The following is a 21926-nucleotide window of genomic DNA, read 5'->3' as shown; positions in this document are numbered from 1 at the left end:
TTTCCAGATAAAACATAATGCTTCACACGTTTCACAAAGAACTGCACAAGGTGCAATAATTCAAGAAATACACAATGAAACTTCATTGTCAAGTCTTTGCTACACTGAGCAGACTCCTCGCTCAAATGTAAAATGTTTGTGAAGCTTTGTGACACAACAGGAACATTTTGTCACAAAAAGAAAGTAAGCTGCAATTAAATATAACCCACAAATTCCTTTCACTAATACATTATTTCAGCATGCTAATCTCACTTTTAGAGAACAAAATTGCGAGCATTTAGTATTACATTCTTGAATCCTCCTGGACCTTTTGTAATGGCTACATTATTACTAAGGACACAGTGTGTTGTGAAGTGAGGCAATATTTCATTTTTGGATTCATGAACTCTTGAAGATTCACTGAGCTAAGTGCACAAACTGTTCAAAAAGCTTCATTACTTCATTAAACAAAATTTATTCAAAATAATTACACAATAGAAACTAAAAACACTTGATATTAAAAGAACATAAATATTACCAAGGATACCTTGTAAACTATCTTTTCACAGTGTTTGGAACTACAGCTAAATTGTTCATTTTACTATTGAAAATGTGATATTTGTCCATTATTTGCCCTTTAGGAGGAATAAGTGCTGTCCATATGTTTTTTGGAACATCCCAGTGACCAGCACTGAGCGCTCCATAAACACCTTTATGAACACTTTCAGTTCAGCATGAAAAGGTTGAGATCTTTCAGGAGGAGTGCTCGGACCAGTCTCTTGGTCATCACATTCATGTACTCAACACTAAGTGGATATGAAAAAAAACAACTGAATAATAATCCAGTTGTTTGTTTTCCACAAGACCTGTGTATTTGTGAGTGTCACTTTTCCTCTTGTTCAGTATCCATGTAGCACAAACATAGCTGCTCCTTGGAAAGCAGGATCAGAGAGTCTCCACTGCAGTGCCAGGTTAGTGAGTGGACCTGGAAACCACCTGGAAGCATAGAAGGAAGAGAGGCAAGTGTTTATGATCATTTATATTACATATAAACCAAACAAAAGCATAAAACAAAATTGTCATGCGTTGTGAAAAAGTGGACTGAGGCAGGAGTTATGCCTGCACACTTGCTAAAATGCCACAAATCGTTTTTTATTCCGTCACGATCACAAAGTTTCAGCGAGAGGTCTTCTTCAGGTGATTATTTTCATTGTGAAAAAGTGACCATTTGCTGCCAACATTCAGAAGCTTCTTCATGCAGCTGCAATAAACATGATGTAAATTAAAGTGAACCATTCATGTTCCTGAGCTCTCTTAGGTTCCTCTAGATCATTGTTGGACGGGCTGCCTGAACGACCAACCCACTCACCCCCACCTCTTGTTTTCCTATCCTTCTTCCTGCATCCTCTCCTATCTCCCCCTATCCCATTTTCAACCCCGGCGCAGATTCGGTAGATGGCTGTTCATCATGAGCCTGGATTTGCCCAAGATTTCTGCCTGTTAAAATGACGTTTTTTCTTGCCACAGTAACTTTTGCTAAATGTTGCTAAAGTGCTACGCTCATGATGGATTAACGCTGAGTCTTTGTAATATAGCAATGAGTAAAGACTTTTACCTGCTTTTTGTCAAGTGTCTCAAGATAACACTTGTTATGAATTGGCGCTATACAAATAAAGATGGATTGATTGACCCTAGATTAAGTCTAGGGTTAATGTGACATGTGATTCAGCATTCACCACATCCTGAATTTTTTCCTAAATTATCAAGAAAATATGACTAACTCATATGTCCAAATGGCTTCAGTTTGTTACCTTCAGTGGGGACTTGGACAGAAACGCAGCCTGCAGGGGACCACAGATAGAGTTTGGAGTTGCCAGTACACAGAGCCAGCCGGGGGCGCCGTGGGTCCCACTGAAAGCAACGCACAGCTGATGACTGCTCGAGCACAGCCTCCAGGGTCATCTTCTGCATGTCCCACACCCAGACAGCACTGGCCATGTTGTCTATAGTCAGAGAAAAACAGATTCACATTAAAGGTCATTCTCAGCGTATGGAGCAATGGATCACTGGCATTGCAGCAGAAATTAGGTGAAAGTTGTTAGAATGCTTGCCATTTTTGGTGGCTAAATAGCGACTGTTTGAGCTGAATGACAAAGCAGCCACACCAATCTTTGGGTTGGCTCGGTCCGCATCTGGTTTGGTCACAGAAATTTGAACTGGCGGTGGGCAGATCTCGTCTGGTGTTGGCAGCCACAACATTTAAGAGTTTGTGATTAGACAAAGTTGGTTACATGACCACAGAAGTTTAAGCCAAACTCTGCTTTAACAAAAAAAAACAAATGGCAAGGTCTTACATACATTTGCTCTGGGTGTTGAAGAGGGTGGTGCCAATTGAAATGTTGTGTAGCGACAGGTCATCACTTCCAACAGCTGGTCTTCTCTCCACTTCCTTATACACAACCTAGAAATGCAACAAGAACAATCAACTCTTGAACTGCAGTGATGACAAGCTCATCGTGAAGGCTCAGACATACTCACAGCCTTTGTGTTGTTGATGGTTGCTGGGTGCTCAAACTGCATGATTTTCTTCCAAGTGATATGGTTGAGGATGCGGACCTGATGAAAGAGTATCAGGTATTGTAATTTCCTTTTAACTGACATAGAAAATGTACACAAACTTGAAATATATAAAAAATTCTGTTATCCAAAGTGTCTTAATTTTGTCATTTGAGTCTGACAGTTGGGTCTCAGGTCTTCTGTTTGATCATCTATGTTTGGGACTAGCAGCTCTAGTCTACAGTAGCTGCTACAAGCATGACACTAGGATTGTGGTTGATGTAGGTGTAAAATAAAGAAAAAAGTTTAATCTAATCTTTTAATACAACTCTTCAGGTCGAGCGTGACAGTTGTGGAGGAAGCACAAAACTAAATGAATGGTAAATGATTCTCAGACTGCACTCATAAAGAGCCCTTCTAGTCTTTAGAACACTTAAAGGAGCAATTTGTAACTCTGACACCTAGCGTTTCAAATCAGTACTGCAGTTCAAACTCAAAACAGTGGAGCGAGCTCTCAAGCCTTAATGTGATATCCTTTTTCTCACTGTCATCAACCATAAACATGTGGCTTAATAAAGAACTTTGTATACATTATGTCGTGGCAAGCTTAAAAGTGATATCATATCTTTCTCTAATCAGACATCATTATTCAGATGACGTCCTTACTTTTTCATCATAGCTGCCAATAGCCAGAAGCTGACTGCTTGGGCTCCAGGTCACAGACTTCACACCCAGTGACCACTCATAGGCGCTGTAGGTTGACAGCAACCGGCCGTCTAAGGAGTACATCAACACCTTGTACTGCAGGGATGATAAACACACATGAAATGACAGCACTATTCATCATGATGTTTCTGTCGACGGCAGACTTGATAACTTTGCAAACTGCAATACTTATACAATAAGGATGGCTCACAATAACAGTGGGTCATCTATTTGAACGTTCTGCTGAACATGGAAATGTCAGCATGTCAAAAAAAAGTCTAGCACTAGATTTTAATTCATTTTTTAAGAGATGACAGCTTTGTAAAACAATACACTTTTTAAATGGGATTGTTTTATGAAATACTGACACTGAAGATAAGTAAAATAAGTTGAATGGGTGTGTACTGCCAAATTGATAACATGTAATTTGAAAATACCCTCATGAGGTCAACAAAGTCTAATCTTAGATATATGTTAATAATATTAGAGAATGACACTTTACATGTTTTCTTATTATAATTATTGATAATATTATAATACATGCTTGATGTAAAAAAACATGTCAGCCTACTAAAGAGACCCCAGAGGTATTTAACGCTCAACTGACCATTGTTACATTTTTCTTTTCAAGTGTGTATTCAATCCTGAAACTTCAATGGTGTTACACTGAAGGATAAATAGTAATTACGGTATGTTTTAAAACATACAACAGGTCAGTTATGACATCCTATTCTTTCACTGATCTTATGTCTTTAAAGCAAATGACTCACCTCCAGACAACTATCCCACACTGCCAGGACACAACCATTGGGGGACCACTCCAGCCCTGCAAGGTCTTGTGTCTCAGTCTCAAAATGCTGCAACAGAGTGAAGAGAAATCCATTTACACTATGCATTCCAGGGAGGAAAAACACAGTTTACCTTCTTTGCATGACTTTATAAGACACAAAAAGACTCAAATACATCAACTATATCACAATTCAAATGATTCAGATTGTTCTTCTATGTTGCTTACTAACATCCTAACAGCTTATTGAAATGTGAATGTCATGGTAATAAAAAATAAAACAGTCCGCTTACCCTTAGTAAATGCCAGTCATCGCATACAAATACACTAATGTAGTCTTTGCAGTCTCGACGCTCAGCCAAAGCCATGTAGCAGCCATCTCTGCTGAAATCTATACCTGTGTTTGAAAGATGACGGGAGAAAGCCATCATTTTACAGACACTTCAGGTCGTTGCGTATTATCACTAAACAATAAGAATATTACAATGACATAGTTACAGCCAGAAGGAAATGAGTATAATATACTAATAGGAACAAAAACTAAAATAAATAAATAAATATGACTTAAAAATGTTAGAATAGTATGGTAGAGTCTTCAGAAAGCATGCATCATCAGATTTTATTCATCAGTCATATTTATATTCATATTTATTCAGGATTCCTCATTAAGCAGCTGATGCTATTTACTAGGTAATGAACTTGTTATTAAAGGCTGTGTGTGTGTGTGTATTACATCCAATCTAATAATGTGACACTTTGGCACCACCGGGTCACTGGTATGTGACCATCATGGCCACATTATTTATACGACGGCTGTGAGGATATACGGGTTTCAGAAGGGCATAGTATTGCATGCGGAAAATGGGGAGCGTCATGGACCGTCATTTTTCCCCAAGCTGCTGACAGGCCTGTTATGAGGAGCATGCCCCATTTACTGAAGAGGGGTACAGCTGTCAGCAACGAGGACTATAGTTTGGGCCACATACCCAGGGGGCTGTGCCACAAGGTAAAGAACGACATGTGATTCATGGGGCACGCAGAAGCACTAAGACCACTGGCCCTGTCCTCAGGTACTCCATGTAATACATATACAGTCATGAGCTGGGAGAAAATAAAATAAATCCATATTATTCTCATACCCACCCTTCTGGCATGCTTTGGGATACTTGATGAAAGACACTGCTTTAGTGCACAGGGACCAGACGGTGACTCTCAACTGTTAAGGCACAGAAAGAAAGACAGAGAGAAACACAAACTGAGGATCATCTCTACATGAAAGGTTGACAAGAAAACAATGCTAACAAAGGGCACAAGCACTGCCTGAAAATGTGGAATTATTTAGGCCATTTCATATTCACAGTTGAGAAAAAGCCATATAGCCAAAAGCTTTACTGTTAAAATAGACAAACACAAATTACATTTTAATAATGGTTTGTTGACTAGGAGTTCAGGAATTATGCCCAAAGTAGGACCATTTATAATAATAATAATAATAATAATTTATACTTTATCAATCCCGTGAGGGGAAATTCAGTTTTCACACTCTGTTTAATGAACATGAACACAAACATAGGCCGAAATACACACACATGCACAAACAGGATCCTATGGACATGCATTAATGGAGAGGTCTTAGAGTGAGGGGGCTGCCCACAGCGAGCGCTCCAGAGCAGTTTTGGGGTTCGGTGCCTTGCTCAAGGGCACCTCGGCAGTGCTCAGGAAGTGGACTGACTGGCACCTCTACCAGGCCAACTTCTGGACTTGGTACAGGACTGGTGACCCTCCCTTGTGGACCAACTGTCTAACTACGCATCACTGTTTCTACATAATCACAGACAAAGATTTGGGATTCAACTTCAACTTTTTGTTACTCAAAACCCTACAATAATACATATGTGAAAAGCTTAACATTGACAACAAAATAATCCAGGTATCATATCAGTTAAAAAAGGATATATATATTGGATCAGCGGTAGCATTTTGATTTAAACTATGGTTTTGCTTTGAAACAACTGCAGGCGTCCTTTCTTTCAGACGACAGTCCAGAATAGCAAGGTCCATCATGCCTTCTAACAGCTGTGGACGCAGAACCTTAAGTCTTTGAAGAGGACAGTGACACATCTCAGTGAAGGATATTAGACACATAAAATCTATCCATCATTACACTGATAGCCATGTAATGCTCTGAGTGTGTGGAGTGTTGTTTAATAGTGTATTTCCACAGGCATTGAGCACATATGTTAAAATGTTGCTGTCACTGACAGATTCTAAAGCAATCATAAAGATTCAATTGGAACTTTTGGAGCACATGTTAAATGAACAGATCCGAAACAACATCTCATCACGAGCTGGAAAATAGGACCGGTCAATTAGGTAGCCGAGGTGTAATGTAAGACTTGTGCTACCAGAATAGTACAAATTAACAGCAGGTTGTGTAGCCAGCAGACTGTATGCATTCCCTCAAATGAGAAGGAGCAACAAAGAACAACATTCAGGCCACAAGATGGCAGAACAAAAAGAACATGTGTTAATGCTCAGCTTTGACAGGAGCCATTAAATCGCAACCAGATCTCCTCCAAAAAGAGTAAAAGCAAGTGGCACTCAGCCAAAGGTCCAGCATATTTTGACCCAAGGACCAGTATGAAAAGTGGAATCTTGCCCTTCAAGACACAAGGAGCACGTGTCAGTCTTAAGGACAGAGAATCTGTATTGTACATGTGCCTAAGTGTTAAGACCATTAGATTACAGAGAACATTTTTGCTGCAATCCCACAAGCCCCAAGCGACAGCTCACATTTGGAAAACCTATCAATACATAGAGTTACAACTACTTTATCATTTCCCTATGAAAATATTCATGAAGAACAATCTACCTAGGAGGCATGCGAAAAAAGGCGGAAAACTTAAAGGTGTTAAATGCAGGGACGTCATATAATATATAATGATATAATTCCACTGCTAGCCGCATTGGCTCAGCATGCTTCAAATTATTAGAATTTAAAAATATTAAAGCAACTGGTTATATACACAAACATTTAACAATTATTTCACCTAGTCAGCTCATCTATTTCATAGCAAAAAAGGCAAATCACAGGTAGAATAAAATAAGTTTCAATTACTGCAACTATGTTTGCTTTGAATTTATTTTGAGAAAAATCTATTTTTTTTTAAGCTCCCTCGCTGCCAGAGAACCCTTTATACCGTAAAAGGATCAAACATAGTAAATCATTTAAAAATATATAGTTTTGGCATGAAAATACAGGGCCACTTTTAATGCTGTGTTTATTTGAGGACCTGCGGAGATAAAACTACCAGAATGACAAGGCTTTCATCATGGTTTACAAGCCGACATGTGAACTGAAGTCTGTCACCTCACTGGACTGACGTGTTGACCGTCCTGATCGGTCAAGACATCCAGCTGTGTAGGCCCTGTAATAACACCTCACTGCACGCTTCCTGGACATCCCCTCAGCCGTGGTGCCATGGCAACCAATACCAACACTGCTCAAACACAAACACACTTACACTTCTTAGATGCCATGAACCTGCCACATAGAGAATGTGGGGAGATCAAGCCCCGAAAGGCAGTGTAACTTTAAACTGGGTGGAGGAAGGGTAGCATGAGGAAAATAGGTGAGAAATGCTATTCCATGCGGGGTGGTACGCAACAAGATCCTTAGATAATAAAGTTACACTTTAGATAAAGTATCCTCACCAGAGGTGAGCAGAACCTTGGGGATAGGGGCTGGGGCCCCTCAGGGTGGCGTGAAAAAACAAAACCTGACAACCACAGCTGCTGTTTATCTATCAGAGACAGAAAAAGTCCCTTCTGGGCCGAGGTTAGCTAACTGCATCTGGTGATCAGCACCTACTGTAATTACAGACAAATACATCTTTTTGTTTTATACTGTATAAGAATCCCTCATCTGGAGGCATTTCTAACATCATATGACTTAGAGGGTTTTCTAAATAGGAGTATGTTCTTCTATAATATAACCTGATAAGCCCTTTGAGACTGTTACTGTAATGAAGAGCTGTTCAATTCAACTTCAATTGACATGTCACGACCAAAAAAATCTTGTTAAGACACTTCTAAATGTGACAAGTGAGACTAAATTCTACCACCACTTTCCCATTTAGTATCTATCAGCAAGTATTCATAAAGAGAAAACCAAAGAATTAGGGAACATTCCCAACAGTGCAGCCTGTAGGCAACATGATAACTACGATCAGTTGTGCACCAAGTTACTGACAGCAACTTGGGATAAAAAAATATCTATCAGCCATTCTTGTCATGCGCCTCAGCAAGTGCCAGAGAAGGGGCGAGTGTATTTGATGCCATATAGGCCTATCTGTCAGCAGAGGATTACACAGTAAGCATTCCACATAGGAAGCAATCTCAAACCAATATAGCCTATTTCTCCTATTACAGCCTCATGATTCGACCAAGGAACTGGAGCCCCTCAAAGCACACACACACATAGGTATGGGTGAGCCATTGTCCCGTGTAGCAGAGCAGCAGCTGCCTACGTTTGCAATACAGTTAGGTAGCGCTGTTGCCAACAATGCTACATGTTAGCGAGGCTCCAGTAGTACTGGCCAAGAATGCTATCGCTAATCCGATATGAACAATGTAAAAAACCATTAGAGGAGTCAAGCTCAATGATGTCCTTGGCTGGAGTTTTTCCACCCTCAGTTTGTCACTCCTCAGCTGGTAAAGGTGGATTAACATGGATGGGTGAGTGGCATTTTGTGAGGTCCTAAGATAAACAATTGGAATTTAAATAGAAGATGACTTTCATGAAGTCTCACGATACACCACCGAGGGGTTTGAGCATTGTGTCTCTCTATTGGATTTGGGAAATGGCGCCACCCTGTATATAAAAACAGTAGTAAACATTTCCAACCCCCAAATCAAAGCATTTCCACCTTGAAGCATTTAAGGACATCAGGAGAGCATTTCTTGCTGCCTGCAAATGAGTAGCTGACCTGCAGTCTTCCTTGGGCTGCGACTGACATACACTTTCACCGACAGCAATCTAATAATGTTACAATATGAGATGTTGACTTTGAAATCATTGTGTATGTGCAAAGATCTGAACATATACCATTTGTTTATGATCAAAAAATACCATGCACCAACATAAAAAGCCACACACACTCACACACACACACACACACAGCAAACAAAACCGATTTACTGACACATAGACAAATACACATACACAATCTACACCACGGGCAGCTGTCCCTAAACAAGTTAATATAGCAGCCTGTTTATGAGTGGGGCTGAAATTCAAGCCCGACACGAACACCCGTCTGGCACAGTCTTAATGAAATCTTGGGCTGGGGTGAAGGTAAGTTCAATGGGGCCCTTGGTGATGTGGTGCCTACTATGACTCCACCAAGGCAGTTTCTGCATCCTCAAAAAAAAAAAAAGGGAATATATGCAGTCTTAACGTCCTGCTCAGCTGATGGATAAAGGTGGTAAATACCATGAAAAGCTACTCTTAAACCAGAAAAACACCAATCAATGTTTTTGTTAAGTCGTTTATGTAAACATATGTTAAATGTCTTGTGACATAAAGGTTATTTTAGGTTTAAGGGTACTTTAGGCTTAAATGGGCTATATGTAACTTTCAAAAATACTGCGTTTGTAGCGATACCGCAGGCCGTTGGTCGAGTCTGTGAAGGAGTCTGTGTGTCTGTATTCATTCTCCATCCTACAAATGACAGTCTCTGCAGGGACTGGCTGAGAGCAGGAGTGTGTGATGAGTTTGTCCGCCTTTGAGAGCTCCTAGGGTGGATAGAAGTGTGTGGAAGACGGCCTCTGGCTGTGGAGGTGAAGACCGGGAGTGTGTGATGAGTTTGTACTGTTGATCTCTGTAAGCGGAGCGGAGTGAGGAGGATGTTGAGAACGTGCAGAAAATGTCACTTCCTGGAACTTTCGTGGAAAATACAACCCGGGGAAACTTTTTATACAGGCAACACAGATAGACAGTGAACATCTACTTTTTCACATCAGTTAACTGTTCGCTTATTAATGGGCGATAAAAAACGATTTATACATGTAAAAAGTTACATATAGCCCCTTTAAACAATATTTAAAAAGTATAAACTACTCAGGAAGCAGGATTTGAAAGTATCAACGATCTTTCTTTATCTGTGACGTGGATCGGCACCATCAGTCCGATATGTAAATGTTGTCAATATCAGGCCCGATACCGATATTAGATCAGATCGGTCCCATCTCTAGTTTGATGGTTTGTTAAATAGTTAAAAAACAAAAGAGCTGCATTGATTAAACCATGTTCTGTATAATTGTGTTATATCAGTAACATACCTTTGTAACAGGATGTAAAAAGTTACATATAGCCCCTTTAATTAAGCAGAATAGGAGGAAAGGATATCTCACAATAAAATTAAGAACTGATACAAATACTGACAATTTAAATCAATTTGACGGAAGTGTACACACAATATACTTTATTAACCAGTAGAGGGCGCTGTCAGCTGCAGGCTTCTCTTGTATGACTACTGCAACTCCGTTTATTTAAAGAGATTCTCCCATTTGTGCTGAATGTGTTTCTATTTGATTAGGTTTTTCTTCTTTAAATCCTTCTTGTATTTTAGACACAATTTCTTTTTTAAAAAGGCCATTTTCACTTTTTATAAAAAAATGCCTCATTGAATTATTAGTAACTATACAACATCAAAATAAAAAAAACAGGCTTTAGTTAGCCTATAAAAAAGGTTCCAAACAGAAGAAAAAATAATTCTTCAATATATCTCAGGATAAGTTGGGCAATGAAGGATGCACCGGATGGATCATTCATTGGGAAAAAAGGACGCCTTGTTGGACACATTTTCAAGGAGCCTTCAACGAGCACTGTGATATGATCTATCCTCACCCTCATTAAATGGGACATAGCCATAGTATTTTTGTATTCAAAAAGAGCAGTAAAAGATAATATAGAAATCAGTTTTTGCAGCCTGAACTGCTTCAGTGAAGCACAATGCATTTTATCAATACAGGACAGTTCCCCATCTCGCTTTTAGCAGGTGATGTCTACTGTAATAAATATGATGCAAGTGATGTTTTGATTTTTGCATATTCAGTGTGGAATGAGATCTGATCACAAGCAGTCTCTGGGGACGCGAGTGTAAACATATTCTTATGCAATGTGTGAACTGCTGTATATTACATAGAGCTGCCTATTTGTGATTTGATCACCCAGGAAAGTGCATGGTATTACCAGGTGTAAACGTGCAAGACATTCCTAAATCCCTCTGCGGTATGTTAGTAACAAGGGACATGGGAGGAGTTGTAATTTTATAGTTTGTCATTTCTGTAATTTATGAATGCATGCCAAGGCTATGTGATAGTCAAGCCTATACATCAGATTGATTTAAATAAATGTTCATGACAAGGAAACAGAAGAAATGGGTTTCAGCTGCTTCTCAAAATGAAATGACTCACCTAAAATTATTATTTTACCATTTAACTTTTTTTTTTAAACTTGTTATTATTTACTGTCTCTAAAACGAGGTAGCGTTTAAAAAAAATAAGGCTATAAAATGGAACTTTGCTACAGTTGTCACTAGCAAAGGGGCTTTTAATAACAAGTCATTTGACACAGATACTCCTCATTCTGATCATTTGAACTCGCTGATTTAATGCTTTAAACACTTCAACATAAGATGACTTTTCTTTCTAAGAACTAATCTGATCTATGAGGATGCCATTACTCGTAAGGGGGCACAGTCTTTTCTGTACCATTCCTCTCTCTCTCTCTCTTTTTTTTAGAAGATGCAGACAGACACAAAGCAGACATGCCACAGACACTTGCACTCCTTGCACCCTTCTCCAGACCAGACACAGTTGTGTGTTTGGCCACGACACCTGTCAAATGATTCTTGGAGTCAGGTTCAGCATGACAGACATGGCCCACCATGGTGCACCCCCCCCAATAATATTCCACATGGCTCTCTGGTAGCTGCTGCAGCTTCTCGCCCCTTACAGCATGCACTTATGATGGAGTGAATTTAAACTAGGAGTCAAGAGAGGAACTAAATGCATCTTTATTAGTCTGGCTTTCATTCAGCAGACCTGCATAAACAACACTCACCATCCCTGTCCTTTTCATCTTCATGAGAAGTTTTTGTTTAGCAAAGTATTGTATTGTATAAGTATTGATTTTTATCACAATATAAAAACGTACATATGTACATCAGTAAGTAATCTTTTTATATTAGGGTCAAAAATGTGATGCAAATAATTTCCAGCAGTTAACCCACTACCAAAGGAGTGCTCCATTATATAGGTAACAAAAATAGAGAAAAACTTCTCATTGCAACATGCAGTAGTGAACGATTGCTGAACCATTAGTTATCTACGCACTACTAAACACAAAGTCTCAATTCATAAATGTCTCCATTCATGCCTATGCCAATATGCTGGGCCAATGTAAGCTTCTCATACAGCATATTATTTCAATACAAAATGAAAAGTGAAGCCAAGCTGCTGTCAGTAAATGGAATAACAGTTGTACCATGATACATTAAATGTGTCAATGATATACCAATGTACAGCCAATTAAGTAACACAGCTCTTTATCTATGCAAGGAAACCATGTTTGGGCGAATAAGCTCTTTTTTAATATCTTTTGCAAGCTTTCAAAGTGTAACGTGTGGTTTGATACCATTGCACTGAATGGAGTAAAAAAACAAATCCCTTTCACTTTTACCAGTAGATCTGTGTTATAATTTTCCTGAGCACTTCAGACTTGCTGATAAATTCACTACTGATAAGCAACTCTTAAAAAAACATAGCACAATTTCTGCTTCAGGTTGCATTATACCACTGATTTTCTTCCCTTCTTTTATATTTGTTAAGTCGTATCACTATTATTTGGGCAACTGAACATCTCCAATAGGACTTGCTGATCCCGGTAATCCCGGTATTTAACTAGTAAGGCACATACACATTGCACTCATGTTCCAGTGGTATTTGAGAGTGTGTATGACAGGACGCTAACAGGAGGCGAGCTATGAAATCATGCTGAATACAGCATGCATCAGGTGTGTGGGGGAGGGGGGGGGGGGTATAGGGGCGCTCAAGAAAGGCTCTGGTGTCTGGCTATTTTCAGGACCCCCTTCCTTGTGGGCCAGCAACAGTTGAAACCAGACAAGCATATTCATAAGCACACACTCAAACACCGACTTCACACTTACATGGAACTCAGTGGTGTTGAGAATGTGACGTCCATCTGGACTCCAGCGAGAGGAGAGTAGCCCTATCGAGCCTTCATCAATCTTACAGTGCCAGTCCGGCTGTTCTAGAGACCACACCTAAAGAGAAAGACAGACGTTGACCGTCAGCAAGACAGGCAGCAGCCATCACTGATGACATCCTTCACACACATCTTTGATCTCCTTAATCAAGCTTTCACAGTGTAAGGAACTCCAGAGCCTCAGAGACCATGAAAGACTGGCGATGGATCCCGTTACAAAGGTATGTTACTGATATAACACAATTATACAGAACATGGTTTAATCAATGCAGCTCTTTTGTTTTTTAACTATTTAACAAACCATCAAACTAGAGATGGGACCGATCTGATCTAATATCGGTATTGGGCCTGATATTGACAACATTTACATATCGGACTGATGGTGCCGATCCACGTCACAGATAAAGAAAGATCGTTGATACTTTCAAATCCTGCTATCTATTTGGAGTAGTTTATACTTTTTAAATATTGTTTAAAGGGGCTATATGTAACTTTTTACATGTATAAATCGTTTTTTATCGCCCATTAATAAGCGAACAGTTAACTGATGTGAAAAAGTAGATGTTCACTGTCTATCTGTGTTGCCTGTATAAAAAGTTTCCCCGGGTTGTATTTTCCACGAAAGTTCCAGGAAGTGACATTTTCTGCACGTTTTCAACATCCTCCTCACTCCGCTCCGCTTACAGAGATCAACAGTACAAACTCATCACACACTCCTGCTCTCAGCCAGTGCCTGCAGAGACTGTCGTTTGTAGGATGGAGAATGAATACAGACACACAGACTCCTTCACAGACTTTCACATGTGTATGACCACTTACCTCCTCTGTAAACATTATGCCGCTAAATATCCAGTGTTTCATAATGATGATGCTTGTTTGTGTACGTACGGGCACGTATGAGGACCACGTGAGGGAGAGCAAGCGACAGGTTACTGGTGCAGTTCGCCTAACGGCCTGCGGTATCGCTCCTAACGCAGTATTTTTGAAAGTTACATATAGCCCCTTTAAAGACTCATAATGAAGCTTTCCATACTCCCTGGTAATTTCTCCAAAATTATTACTAAATCCTTAATAACAAAATGAAATGAAACTACTAATACAACTTCATCTTTTCAAAATGATGTATACTATCCCAGCAACCAAATAAATAAACAAATAGCATGGTGCGTACACATTCTGAATTTTTATCCGTCAAAGTAGGCCTATAACGGAATTAAAAAGGGAAAGAATGCAAAAATAATTTTCTGCTATTCAAAGCAAAACTTTATGAATCTGATCACAATTAGTAGAAAAACTCAAACAGAGTATTGACTGTCAACTGCAAAGCATTTTACTGATCAGTCTTCACACTAACTGCTCACATCACTGATCTCTTATCGGAGCTTACCTGTACAATTCCTCTCTTGTACATAGCACAGAGGATTAAGAGAGAGTCTGAAGACCATTCCATATGGGATATCTGGTCCAGACAAGTGTAGAGCTGTAGAATCTGCAGGGTGCTCATGTCCCGCACCACCAGTCTGTACTGCACACAGGTAGCCTGAGGAATTCAGCCCCAATGATAAGTCACAACAAACAAGACTTTAAACACACTTCTTTAATTAGCAACTTGGCAAAGGGAGTAAAATAAATTGAAAGTATTATTTATACTACACCAAACCACATAGAAAACAAAGAAATAGATTTCAACCTCTTACCAAATATTTCCCATCCGGAGAAACTTTACAAAGCTGGTTGGATTGCTTGAAGACCTCTGAGAAATTCATCATATAATACAGCTCTTCCTATACAAAATAAATATACAGTTAACGTGGCATTTATAATTTAAAGATTTTAACTCAACAAATGGGTTGTAATAACTGCTTACTGCTTATTCGAATGCACTTTTGTCATTTCCAAATATCAACACATGGTGGCGCAGTAAGTCCATTGAATAAGCATGCTTTTCACAGCAAACACAAGTCACATACAACAAAGAAACTATTTTCTCAAGCAAAATTAATCGTTATGCAAGTTTCTTAATAACAATCTCAAGAAGCACGTAAAGTGATTGAGTCCGTTTTAAAACACGACCTAGAAGCAGAGAGCCGAGCTTCAGGCAGGTACGTTAGCCTAGCTAGCGTGCTAACGACTGTAAGAAGTAGTCAAAGCAAAATATAGCCTAAAATGAAGCTTGTCCAAACTGCGACCCCATGTCATTGTACGACGTAACTGTGAATATTAGAAAGATATTAGCAATTTACGTCGAGCTTACAGTAAAGGCTACTGTAACCGATCATCACTGGACTCATTCAAAAGTCATGATAGCATTTAACGCTACTTAGTAGGTAGCTAACCTTCACTACCTTCGCACTCGGTGGTTAAACTTCTCTCCCGCGGAAGTTATGTTGCTTTACGAGATCTGATGAGCTGCCAAAAGTCCAATAAGTACTTTAGAAAAGTTTTTTTCTTCGCATAACTGTCCTCGGGTGGTCAAGCTGTTGATCAATAACGACACACCCGTATTGTCCAATCATTATCGTTCTGCGCTCTGTTGCCTTCTGGGAAATGTAGTTAATGATTGTGTTACTTCATAACCGCTTTTAATGTGCGCGTGTGGGAAAGTAAAAGCAACAATATTTTCGATATTGCTGAAAATACGTTTTTTTGAGAAGGCCCTAGACTTGCAGTAGCATATTTGTAGCCAATGTTATAGACTAGACTACTCGAAATATTCTCTCAATTTGCATTTAAAAAAAGTGTCGCTTTAGTTTGCAGTTTATTTGTTTATTCACATTACAATGTTCTGTTTAAATCAGAGGTAGCCTACTTCTACTTCTACTCAAGTTCTCTCCTATAAAAGGTTTCCCGCTTATGTGCACCCAAATCGCGCTACCGCCTCCCTGCATCTCCCAGCGCAAAAAAAACGCTTCACCTCCTCCTTGAGCTAATTCTGCAAAGATCACACTTCCCTGAACAGCATGCAAATCAGTTTTCCTGCTGTATCTTTCTCCGAAAAGTCAATGTCCTCCAGGACCTCTTATCATAGGCCTACTGTTAATTTGGTCGATTTTTTTTGTTTGTATTGATGTTGTGTTTTTATGGAGGGTCACTCTCTTGGCATGTTCGAAAACAAACAGGCAATTGCACGGAGCGACCCAAGGCTTTGGTTTTTGGATTTGAATAATATTAACCTTCAGGTAGGCAACGTTGATTTGTTTCCATGTCTTATTAGTGTTTGCCATATTGAACTAATGTGGCGTGTTTATTAATATTGTTATTCAATAGGCTACAGCGAGCACTTTGTCGACGTAGCCTATGTTGTTGTAAAAGTATGTCAGATAATAAATAAAACGTGTGAATATGGCAAATATCACGGGGCGTAAAATATAGGCCAGCCTATTTATTTTTAATCGGTTATTTAACAGAAAACAATTCGTGCATGTTAGCAATAAAAATAAAGCAATTTTGTTAACTACTCGGATTGTAGTCCTCATATCTAATAATTGTCTTTGCTCCTTTTATTTTTTGACTTTTTTGTATCGTACCTAGGCTATCTGGCATTTGCAATATGAGGAAGGTAGTTTTATCAAATAAGCTTTCAAATAAAAACTAACCTACAGGTCTGAAAATATTGTAGGTTATGCCTTGTTTTATGGATAATTAATATAGCCAGCAGAAATTTGGAAAATCGTACAATCTTGTTTTGAGTTTTTCTTTTGGTTTTGCTTTATAAACCTATAAGTCTATCGAATACATCATGTGTTTGTATCAAGGGCAATCTATGTTTAATTAAGCCTATTTTACTCGTCGGCCATAAGCCTAAAGTTTAGACTATTTTTTCTTGTAGACATTTTTATAATATCTATTTTTTTGTGTTTAAATGTGTTTGGCTTTTGTCAGCTGTATGCGTATGTAGGCCTATGCGTCAAAAATGCACATCAAAAGACGATAGACTCTTTGACACATCAATGACGACAGACTCCTGTAGGTCCTCATTTGGCGTGTGAGATATTCCACTTGGGCTGTGGAGGATTGAATATTATTTTGAAATTAATATCATCTCAGTTGGGATTTATTTCCTTGCAAAAAAAAAAATGGCCCTTTGGGAAGGAAGAGAGTGTATGCATGTGTGTCTATGTTGTCATGGGGGCAGTTACCCAGGAGTGGAGACACAAAGTAGAGACAGGTGAACGTCAGATAAACTCATTGTCAGATTTAAAGGGTGGCATGGCATTTAGCAAAGAACCAGCAGAGGCCGTGTTTTGCAGAAAGAACAGGTAGAATTATTGGTAGCCTCTACAATATAAAATATAGGAGAGCAATATTTAACCATTTAACATTAAAATAGAAATATTTTATGTCAGAGCATGGGGACGGCCTATAATAAATAATAGCATTCAACTTGTCTATCTATCTATCTATCTATCTATCTATCTATCTATCTATCTATCTATCTGTCTGTCTATCTGTCTGTCTATCTATCTATGTATCTATCTATGTATCTATCTATGTATCTATCTATCTATCTATCTATCTATCTATCTATCTATCTGTCTGTCTATCTATTTATCTATCTATCTATGTATCTATCTATGTATCTATCTATCTATTTATCTATCTATCTATCTATCTATCTATCTATCTATCTATCTATCTATCTATCTATCTATGTTCTTTGATGTACATGATTTGGATGTAGTCACATTTCCCCATTCTTTTATGCTTGTAAAAAAGACAAACCAAACGATCTGGAAGTCGTGTCTATTCTTAATTTTTTTTTTTTTAATTCCCTGTATACCCGGTTGGAGACAACATCAGCTCTTATCGTCTTGCAATGATGCTTTGTCAAATAGCCTGAATAACAGGAGCTGTTAGGCTCTGAGGAAGACGCGAGCTGGGAATGGAAGCTGGTTTCTGAGGCGCCAGCAACCTCAGGAACAGCGGGAACCTGCAGGCACACAGTTTCTGTGGAGCTGCGCAATTCACTATATTCACTATGTCCGCGCGCTGTTTTCTACTCATTGTTACATGAACTCAGTCTTGTATTTATTGATTTATTTTTGTATTGTTTATTTATTTATTCATTCATTTATTTATTCATGTAGGCTTTTTATTAGACATCTTAACTAGTTTATTTGTTTATTTAGGGACAGGTGTGATATGATTCACGAGATTCGATAAGCCTGGCTCTGAGGCTATTTTTCTATGCTTCAAAAAGAAAAACAGCCTTTGTGCAGAAGTCATGACGTCCATTCAGATGTTTACTGAGCAGACTGTCTTCGATCGACAGTGAAAACAACCTGTAACATGTAGGATAAGAGATAAGGTTACAGTACAAATGAAACAATTTAAACTGACACGGTCACTGTTAAGTAACAAATAATTCATATCAAAACTCAAAGTCTTAGTCCAGCCTACCTGCAGCGAAATTCGTCTTCTTCATTAATTCCAGAGGACCTGTTTGAGTAGGCTACATGCTTATTTGTTGCAGCGTATTTTAAAGCCATGCACCTTTGCCACAGTTTTTTTTCCTGAGCAGTCCTACAGAGGGGTTACTAAGGAGATATGACGCTGCAGTGGTGCGACTGTGAATTTAGTAAACTTTGGTAAGATCAACAACGTCTGACAGGGTTAGTGTTGGATTTAGGCCTGTTCATAGACACAACAAACTGGAGAAAAAGACTTCAATGTAACAGCTTAATTCCATCGATTGTCTGTAACACGGATTTATTCAACAAATCGAATGATGTGAATCAAACTGCCAGCAAAGAGCTATGGATGTCTCCATTGAAGGTAGCCTATACTTTTCTACACTCTGACGATAAAGCTAAACCGTCGCGATTCAAACAACCAGAATGAAATATCCTCATCAACTAAATTCTGTCAATTTACTAGTTTCTGCTTTAGTTCATCTGAACAATTTGAAAAGGTTGCTGTGCAGGTTATGTTAAGTGAGACAGAAACGGAGGAGGTGATGCTCACACTTTGCAGAAAGAAAGAAGGAAGCTTCTCCTCAGAGGGAGACCACGATGAGGCAGACAGGTCTGGGCATGCACAGGCCCTCTGACACCTTGTGCCACCTCACTGGGACTACATTGGTGTGATCACACCTGGATGAATGTGTGTGTATGTGTGTTTGTGTATGTTTTGAACTCCATCCTGTCCTTTTTGAACACTGATTATCCAAGTAATCATGTAGAAACTATAGTTTTATTTGGATTCTAGCATCTTCAAAGTCATTATTTTATTCCTTCTCATACCAAACTCTGTTATTCTTAATAGTTTTCTGCTGATATGCTTACCTGTGTGTGTGTGCTCTGCAGGGTGATCTGCCCCTCACCAGACTCTAAGATGTCCCAGACCACAGTTACTGAAGAAGGAGGCACCTTTGAGCACCTGTGGAGCTCCCTGTGAGTGTCAGAAAAACCTGCTGATTATTTTTTTTACTTTTTGTCCAGTGATCCTAATTTCAAAATGCTAGCATTAAAAATGTTGAATGAAAACATGTACAATTCTGTCCTTATCTTCTTATAATAAAACATTGAGTCGCTAAATATTCCAATAATTTGAGAAATCAATCACAAAAATAGCCTACTTTTAGTTACAGTGACACAAATGTGCTTTTTTACACTGTACAATTTTTAAAAGCCATCCCTCTGTGATAATTTAGTGGTTGTTGTGTTTCTCAGGGAGCCTGACAGCACCTACTTTGAGCTCCCCCCGGGCAGCCAGCCAGGTGAGCGTCCAGTGCCTTCTACCAGCACCCCAGGGAGCCATCGCTGTGTTGCAGAGAGCTCTATGGATGCCTACCACATGAGGGACATGAACGACAATGTAATGGTAGGAAACATGCTCTTATCAAAGTTTTTAAAAATATATATATAGCCTATACTGCCCTACAAAGGCAAAAGACCTTAAGTCGCCAGAGTGTACAACTGAGAAAAATGACTTTAAAGTCTTTTTGTTGTCCAGCCAAATGAGTTGCAGGCAGAATATTGGAAATGTGGCAATTCTTTGTCTTTTAATCAGGTTATTAATGTTCATAAAAATCTTGAGCTTAAACATGACCTTTGACCCTTATTTGGAAGTTAAGGTACTCTGCCGTTGCATGGCCTGTACAATAATAAGGGGTCATGCCAAGGCAAAAGGCAGTAACTTCCATTTGTTAGCTCCCTTGGTTGCTGATCACTATATTAAGTCAGTATATGATAATAATGATAACATATACATGAAATCTAGTGATCATGGCACAATTAAGTGCTTGATGACAGATAGTAAAACAAAGGCATAACGCCTTAACTTCACTGCAGTAAAACAGTAACTTCACTTTGATCTGCAGCAAAACAAAGGCAGAAGACTTTAACTCAGTTTGAGTATTCTGGAATGCTGCAGTTCAAAGGCAAAGACCCTGACAAGTGAAGTTACTGGACTCTGCCTTGGTTTCTCGAGGGCTTTTGGAAGTTAAGGCAAATACAACCTACTATTTTCTCAAAAGAACAGCACAATTGACTCAAGATATTTATCCACATGATAAAGCACATCTGTAATGTTCCAAAAATGACAAAAACTCATTTTAGAAAAAATTGAAGTTACTGCCTTTTGCCTTTGTAGGGCAGTATATTTGCTCCTTTATTTGGGAAGCTGTAGCTTTGAACTGATAGTTTCTTTGTGAGCCAACATTTTAGATTTTTGCTTTTGATTGATTTGATTTTTTTTTTTTCCCTCCAGCGTTGAGGAGATTCCCTCCTCTGTAGTTTTCCCTCTCCCAAGCAGCCTCTTCCCTCTCCTTTATTTCCCTGCAGACTGGCCTGTAGGGACTGTGTGTGTGTGTGTGTGTGTGTGTGGGTGTGTGTCTGTATGTATGTTGGGGTGGGGGAGAGGCTAATTAAACCCCAAGCTAGGACCCCTTGCTGCTCCTCCGTGGAGCCATCTGTAGCCCAGGGTGTGACAGCAGTCTGCATGAGTGTGTGTGTGTGCACATTGACCTGTATGCACATATGCATACCTTTTATTTTTTGTATCTCAATGAAATCTTTATATCCACTGAAATGAATGCCAACTTTTTATGAATGAACTCAAACCGCACAGTTCTTTTCCGGATCACCATGCCTTTCTGAGAAGGGGGAATGAATGTGATTTTTCAATATAAGTAGATTGCAAAGTTATTGCAGGTTCACCCTGACATGAGCTGCACATATCACAGCATTACCACCTGTCTCCCAAATATTAACTCAAAAGTCACTCTCTCACACACTTATTTCTTCACCCTTTCCTGAGTATTTGTTGGATCTACATGTAATCTGTAAATGGGCAAGCCTGGACCTGCCTGGGCAGTTAATGAATAGTCATAACAGAAATAAGGGGGCGGAGCCAGGATTTGTTGTTCGATGCAAGGCAACGTTGGGGAGGCCCAGTGAGGAAAGGGAAACAAGTGGATGAGAAGAGGACTCTCTCAGCATCCTCCATCATGTCCTGCTCCACAGAGGGGTCAGCTGGCCAAGGAGAGTTTGACTCTTTTACAGTCACACTTGATGACAGCAGCGTGTAAAAGTCCAATGAGAGTCGGGTCACAGAAACAGCCCCTCTTTACCTTTCAGGAGCCTTAAGATGCTCTGTGGTGTGGTA

At 39.2% G+C, this 21926-nt stretch overlaps 2 protein-coding genes across 8 annotated transcripts in view; one reads left to right on the top strand and one right to left on the bottom strand.

Annotated features, from left to right (window-relative positions):
- Window positions 1-434: 434 nt before the first annotated feature.
- Window positions 435-15841, bottom strand: wrap73 (WD repeat containing, antisense to TP73). 4 transcript variants are annotated; one of them, XM_020646024.3, is made up of 13 exons: window positions 15656-15841; window positions 15017-15103; window positions 14707-14859; window positions 13261-13377; window positions 5171-5243; window positions 4321-4424; window positions 4011-4097; window positions 3202-3336; window positions 2518-2595; window positions 2338-2440; window positions 2091-2216; window positions 1791-1982; window positions 435-975 (listed from the first exon to the last, which is right to left on the bottom strand). In XM_020646024.3, the coding sequence occupies exons 2-13, from the start codon at window positions 15086-15088 to the stop codon at window positions 863-865; spliced, it is 1353 nt and encodes a 450-aa protein (XP_020501680.1). In that variant the 5' UTR covers window positions 15089-15103; window positions 15656-15841; the 3' UTR covers window positions 435-862. The 4 variants fall into 4 exon arrangements, with proteins under 4 accessions (XP_020501680.1, XP_020501679.1, XP_065817140.1 ...); XM_020646023.3 differs by having other exon boundaries at window positions 15665-15841; XM_065961068.1 differs by lacking the exon at window positions 14707-14859.
- Window positions 13384-21926, top strand: part of tp73 (tumor protein p73) — a 27976-nt gene continuing 19433 nt past the window's right edge. The window contains exons 1-3 of one of the 4 annotated variants that reach the window (XM_065961062.1): window positions 13384-13540; window positions 19625-19711; window positions 19991-20141. In XM_065961062.1, coding sequence (XP_065817134.1) covers window positions 13509-13540; window positions 19625-19711; window positions 19991-20141 — 270 coding nt within the window. In that variant the 5' untranslated portion in view covers window positions 13384-13508. Of the gene's footprint in view, window positions 13541-16292; window positions 16499-18952; window positions 19095-19624; window positions 19712-19990; window positions 20142-21029; window positions 21924-21926 lie in introns of those variants that run through there. The other 3 variants (XM_065961063.1, XM_065961064.1, XM_065961066.1) reach the window with 3 other exon arrangements.

This window comes from Labrus bergylta, chromosome 12 (assembly GCF_963930695.1).
Source record: "Labrus bergylta chromosome 12, fLabBer1.1, whole genome shotgun sequence".
Lineage (NCBI taxonomy): Eukaryota > Metazoa > Chordata > Actinopteri > Labriformes > Labridae > Labrus > Labrus bergylta.
Note: the sequence above shows the minus strand (reverse complement) of the source record. Positions and strands in the feature narration are given on the sequence as shown.

Excerpts from the sequence above, each read along its gene's own strand:
- wrap73 (XM_020646024.3), bottom strand. The coding sequence starts at position 15,088 with ATGATGAATTTCTCAGAGGTCTTCAAGCAATCCAACCAGCTTTGTAAA. Across the intron at positions 13,378-14,706 it reads ACAAGAGAGGAATTGTACAG|GTGTGGTCTCTAGAACAGCC; the intron begins GTAAGCTCCGAT and ends CTTTCTCTTTAG. Across the intron at positions 5,244-13,260 it reads TCAACACCACTGAGTTCCAT|TTGAGAGTCACCGTCTGGTC; the intron begins GTAAGTGTGAAG and ends GTGCCTTAACAG.